Source organism: Cardiocondyla obscurior, unplaced genomic scaffold, assembly GCF_019399895.1.
Source record: "Cardiocondyla obscurior isolate alpha-2009 unplaced genomic scaffold, Cobs3.1 scaffold31_0_849067, whole genome shotgun sequence".
Lineage (NCBI taxonomy): Eukaryota > Metazoa > Arthropoda > Insecta > Hymenoptera > Formicidae > Cardiocondyla > Cardiocondyla obscurior.
In genome coordinates this window covers 120,816-126,759 of record NW_027228788.1, presented here as the reverse complement: position 1 = coordinate 126,759, position 5,944 = coordinate 120,816, and the positions used below count along the sequence as shown (strand labels likewise).

Here is a 5,944-nt window from a genome sequence, read left to right as displayed (position 1 = left end):
GTCCACAGGTGGAAGGCCAGCCAGGAGTGCTGCTGCCGGGCGGGCAACGGTCCTATATGCCCGTGCGGTCCTGATAGCCACCTGATGAAAGGCAGCCTCCAAGTTCTTCTGACTCTTTTTGCACGCCGCTAAGTCTTCGGCCCAGACAGGGGCGGCATATAGGGCGATTGAGCGAACGGTGTTCGCATATAAACGCCTCGCTGCGCTGCTTGGGCCTCCGATATTTGGAAGAATCCCACGCAGAGGGTGGACTTCTCCCTAACTCTCTCCCAATTCTTTTAAAATGGGGCAAAAGACCATTTATGGTCTAAAATGAGGCCCAAGTACTTTAAGTTCTGGGCGATCTGGATTCTGGCCGCACCCACCAAGATTTGTGAAGAAGGTGGAGGCTGAGGACCACCGGTCTTTCCAGAAAACACAATGGCCTCCGTCTTTTCGTGGGCCACGTAAAGGCCAAGCTTCTGAACGGAGCGGAGTACTGAACTGGCCGCTATCTCCCCTCTCGCTCTTGCTTCTGTCCAATCTCTTCCACCCGACAAGATGAGTGTGTCGTCCGCGTAACACACGACTTTGCTATGGGGAGGAAGTGCCGATGAGAAAACCGCGTCATATCCTATGTTCCAAAGGAAAGGGCCGAGGACCGAGCCCTGAGGTACGCCACGTTGTAGACTCCTTTCTTGTACTTTACCGTTATGATCGGTAAAAGTAAAGTACCTATTATGTAGGTAACTTCCCAGTATATCCTTTAAGTATTGAGGGACCTGATGACGGCTAAGGGCCGCTCTGATGACTTCCCAGGGAAGGGAGTTGAACGCGTTTGAGACGTCTATGGATGTCGCGAGCACGACTCCCTGGGTGTGCTCCTCCGTAAAATTCCTCACCGCTGTGATGGCGTTCACCGTTGATATACCGGCTCTGAAGCCGAATTGGTTTCGGCTGAAGTTCGTACCTTCTTTCGAAAGATGCTGGACGAGGCGATTAACTATGATCCTCTCGAAGAGTTTTCCGGCCTCGTCCAGTAAACAAATTGGACGATATGCCGAAGGGGAGTCCTCAGGTTTGCCCTGTTTACGCAGCAGGACTAACTTCGCTTTTTTCCACGGAAGTGGAAAGGCGCCATGTCGTAGGCAGCTATTAAATAACTGGATTATTGGGCCTTGGATACTTTTCAAGGCTAACCTCCAAACAGCTTTAGTCAGGCCATCCGGGCCCGGCGCAGTATTTCCTCTAAGGCCTCTTTTGGCCGCATGGAGGAACTCTTCTTCAGTTATCTCGAGGGCTGCGTTCCAGTCCAGATCTGATGATTGAAGGTGGACTCGGCCGTCTTCGCGGGTATCAGGAGGAAAGAGTTTTCCAATGACCTCTTTGAGAAACTGAGGGCCAATACTTCCGTAATTGGAGGCGCCATCGGCCTAAGTTTCTTGCATACAATTTTGTACGCTCGACCCCATGGGTCGTCGTCTAAGGCTTCAATTAACTCTGTCCACGATTCTTCTTTGGCCTTACGAATGGCCGTCCGCAGTGTCTTCCTGGCTTCTTTGTAAGTCGCAAGGGCTTCGGCTCTTCTGTCTTGATTGTCACGGCTACGGGTGACCTTTCTACTAGTCCTAATGGCATCTCTTCGTAGCGCCGCTATTTGATCCGACCACCAGTATGCTGATCTTCGAAAACGATGCTTGACTCGCGGCATTGACATGTCACATGCTCGTGTGACAGTTTCTGTGACCCATTGAAGCTGGATTTCAGGATCTTCCTCCTCTTGTGGCAAGTCACTGGCGAAAAGGGAAGCGGCGATGGAAGCCTGAAAAGCGTCCTCATCCAGTTTACGTACCGCCCATCTGCGCCCTTCTCGTGATCGATAAGACATCGATCTTAAAGGTGCTAAAGACACCAAGATGTACCGATGGTCGGAGAGGTGTTCCATGTCCTTAGACACCTTCCAACCAGACACTATGCGTGCTGCCGCCGGGGATGCCCACGACAAGTCGATGATCGACTCTCCCTGCGGGCGGACACATGTGGACGTGTTGCCCCTGTTCAACAGGACTAAGTCCATACTTGCGGCCCAAGCCTCAACAAGGCGGCCTCTCGCGTTAGTTCGTGCCGAGCCCCATGTTGTACTCCACGCATTGAAGTCACCCGCCACAATGATCGGTGAGTTCCTGACACGCCTGATGCAAACTGCTATGTCGTCCAGCCATTTCTGGTACTCCTCAATTGTACCTGAAGGCGGAAGGTAGGTACCGACAATGATAGTTGGCCCCCACCTAGCTGCGACGTAACGTTGTCCTCGTTCTATCGGGGCACATGAGGGAGTGCCCGGGATCCATCTCCATGTGAGAGCCACCGATCCTAGCTCGTCTCCAGTCCAGCAGGGGTGATTCTTGGGAACGTAGTTCGGCTCGGCTACTACTGCGAAGATCATCTTCTGCTCCGCCATCGTATGCAGGAGCAGGTCCTGGGCGCCCTTGGAACGCCCGACGTTTGCCTGAATAAGGCGTAGGGCCATTTACAGGTATCCGGCCTGCCCTCCTCCGGGGATCTATCTCCATTGACCCTTCGCCGGATTTACCAGCTAAAGGTCTCTTGACACGTTGCGGAAGGGGCGGTGGATTGGTGTTGTCCACTTCTGCGACGTCTCTTCTTCCCTTCCGTATTTGGGTCGTGCATTGCACGCTACCAAGTACATGGTTGGCCTTCCTCTTGAGGTCCGAGCAGATGGGGCATTTTGGAGGGGCCCTGCACATCTTGGCAACGTGTCCTTGCTCTCCACAGCGATAACACCTGCCGGATCTATCAAGTGTCTCTGGACACTTGTCTGCTACGTGCCCCCTCTGCAGGCACTTATAGCATCTGAGGGGGCGTGACTCTAGCAAGTCGACTTTTACTTTGGTCCAACCGACCTTTAGTGTATTTCCTTCTGTGGCTTTTTTGGCGGCCACCAAAGGAATACTCATCCACAGGCTTCCCAGTCCACCTGGGAAGCTTCTTATGCTGCCTGCTTTGATGTCAGAGGCTAAGCAGCCTCCCTTGCTTGCCACGGCACCAATGACCTCGTGGACAGTGAGTGACGGCTCCAGATTCCGCACTCGTATCTCCGCCATTTTAATAGGGCGGTTTATCTTAATGCCCTCTCTATTCACCAGAAGTTCCCTTAAGCGGGCAGCCAGGGCATCTGCTTGGGGACCGCTGCTCTCTCCTGGAACTTCTAAAAGTAAGGCTCCAGTGGCTGTAAAGCGGGTCTTTATCCCGTCGGTAATCCCTATGTCCGGGAGTTTAATCTTGTCCCTTGCCTCGGACAGAATTTTGGGCATGTCCTTTTGTGGACATGTTAGCACCACTGCCGACGTTTTCGGGATGCGTCTCCTGTTTCTTCTTTTCCTCTTCTTCTTAGTCGAGGTGTTGGATGAGGAAGTCTTCTTGCCTTCCACTTTGCCTCTTTTAATCCCAGGAGCTCCTTTAGTGATGGTACCTGGGGCTGAAGTTGAGGCAACAGGTTTCATTACCTGTTTATTCTTCCTAGCTGCATTCCTGCCGAGGACTTTTGTCCACGGCGTTTCCACAGGGTTGCTAGTCGATCCGCTGCACGTTTGCAGATTTTCCGATGGAGCTGGTGGCGCATCCTTCTTCTTCTTAGAAGGCTGAGCCTTGTTATTCTCAAGCGGAGAGACATTTGATGGTCCTTGGCCTTTGTTCTTCTTCGTCTTCTTAGACTTATCTTCTCTATTTTTCTCTTCGGGAACCGGGTGCTTCTTGGTGTGGTCTCTCAGGCCGGACACCATGGAAGTGCTTTCTTGGGCTCCGTTGGGAGATACTTGAGGAGAAAGTCGCTCCGTGAGAGTGGACATCATGTCCCTCATTTGGGCCTGCATCATTTTGGCAAACACCGCTAGCTTGCCATCAATAAGTTCTTCTAGGCCTTTATCCTTATTGGCCGCTTTGCGACGAAGAGTTGTATTCTTGCTCTTCAGAGTTTCTTCGTCGTCGTCGGTAAGTATCCGCGATTTGCCTTGTACGGGCGGCCTAATCGCCGGTGGCCACTCCTCCCGGGGTGGAAGCGTCACAGACGGAGGGGCTGGAACATGGCTTGATTCAGCTCCAGTATCCATCTCCATAGGTTCGTCCCTAACTTGATTGTTCCCAGATAAGGGAGACGTCATCGCAGTAGAGCGGACTCTGTCTAATTCTTCGCGTAGTTGCCTAACCTCGGCCCTTAACTGCTCGACCTCTTGAGCATCCGTGCTTTGCATTGGCAACACCTTACGCGTCATTGCGTCCGCGTTTATTTCTATCTTAAGGGCGGCTTCCCTTAAGATGCGTACAAAGCCGCCCTTTAAGTTGCTGGATTTTACAGCAACCTCCTCTATCTTCTTAGCTGTTTGCAGGATCTCTGCCGCCATGGCCTGTACTGGCAAACCGGCAGACTCCTGCTCTATCCTCTCTGCCATCTGGGAACGACGTTTCCCCTTATAGTCGGATGGGTCGTATCCGCCCTCCGCAATTTGCTTCATAAGCCTAATCTCGTCCTTGATAGATTCAAGCTCCTTAGTCTTTTCTTTGATGGCAAGAATTTCAACGCCTTTCCCAGTTACTATTGGGCGTCCACGTTTCTTCTTCTTTCCTTCGAGCATGTCTTCGAAGAAATTCTCCTCCGAGGAAGAGAGAGAACGGTCCGTGCGCGCCGTCACACGGCGGGCTTTAGCGTCAACTTCGCGATTTCTTCTTCTGGATCTCTTAGACGCTCCAGACGCAGTAGTGCGAATAGAGACGTCCGTGGCGTCAGATGAATCCAAATTGATGACGTCCGTGTCTCTGTTTTCGTCCATGCTTGCGTCTTCCACTGAAGATTGTTGCGGCGCGCTACGAGCATCATCCTCCGTTGCTGTTGTTGGGCAGGTTTCCGTCAGCGCAGTTGGCGGAGGAGAACCTGCACTTGGTCGAATAGTGCCAAAAACACCCGTTGATGTCGACGGCTGGTTCTTCTTAGTTGCCGCGCTGGGTCTTGTCCTACTCTTAGGACCAACCTTCCTTCTTGCTTTCTTGACGACTTCCATTCCAATAAGTCGTGGAAGCTTCAGAAATTCTCCATCGGTGTCCGTGCATGGAGCGGCTCTTCTGTTCGTTTCTCCCTCTGAGAGAGAAAGACCTCGATCCTCCTGGTCAGATCGAGCTTCATTTGTCGCAGGCGCATTGTCCACCAGCGCCCCTGCGGGGCAAGCGCTGGATCGCCCGTCGTTGGATGACGACATGGCAGGAGCCGGGACGGTACTCCCACCACGCCGGTCCCTGAGGGTCCGAATCCTCTGGGGCTGTAGAACTTCCTTCTTTTGGTCTGACATCTTCATGTTGTATCAAGGGTTGGTTTGTGTAGGGTTTTCCTTCCCCTAGGCCGATTGGGTGCCCGCCCTGCCGACTCCGACCTAGCCGCTTCCTTCTTTCTTCCAGAGACACGCCGCGAGCCCCGCCTCGGAATACGTCCGAGCGGCCCCGCGGCGGTCAAAACCTCCTCCCCGGGGTGACCAGGCCCACCTCGGAAACTTCCGAGCGGCCCGAAACACCCCCTACGTCATCCCTGGGGTGCCCAGCCCGCAGGCCGGAACACCCTACGCCCCCGGAGACCGTGGGGTCACACCCCCGGTGTGCAACTCCGGTGCGTATACTCGTACCCGCCCCAGGAACGCACCACGTACGCCCCGGAAACGGGTAGAGGTAATCCCTAACCTCGGCTGCGGGAGCACCCGCGTGCAATGCCTCAGAAAGGGATCTTCTCCCCTTGAGCGGGAGGCCCCCTACCCAACCCCCCGGGTGGCATGGCGGGGAAACCAATTCCCCTGCGGCCCCAGCCGGCCGGGATTTGCATTCCGGGTTACCTTCCCTTACCACCTTGGGGGGAATAAAACCCACCCTCTCGGCGAAGTGGTCGCCGGGCTCAGGCACCTCGGGA

General features: G+C 54.0%; 1 protein-coding gene across 1 annotated transcript; it reads right to left on the bottom strand.

Moving 5' to 3' along the window:
- Positions 1–278: 278 nt before the first annotated feature.
- Positions 279–5,345, bottom strand: LOC139112572 (uncharacterized). Its single transcript, XM_070673661.1, has 3 exons — positions 2,688–5,345; positions 1,430–2,488; positions 279–1,373 (listed from the first exon to the last, which is right to left on the bottom strand). The coding sequence occupies exons 1-3, from the start codon at positions 5,343–5,345 to the stop codon at positions 279–281; spliced, it is 4,812 nt and encodes a 1,603-aa protein (XP_070529762.1).
- Positions 5,346–5,944: the final 599 nt, after the last annotated feature.

Excerpts from the sequence above, each read along its gene's own strand:
- LOC139112572 (XM_070673661.1), bottom strand. The coding sequence starts at position 5,345 with ATGAAGATGTCAGACCAAAAGAAGGAAGTTCTACAGCCCCAGAGGATT. Across the intron at positions 2,489-2,687 it reads TCAAGAGGAAGGCCAACCAT|GCAAACGTCGGGCGTTCCAA; the intron begins GTACTTGGTAGC and ends CGCCTTATTCAG. Across the intron at positions 1,374-1,429 it reads GGGGTCGAGCGTACAAAATT|TTTCTCAAAGAGGTCATTGG; the intron begins GTATGCAAGAAA and ends ATTGGCCCTCAG.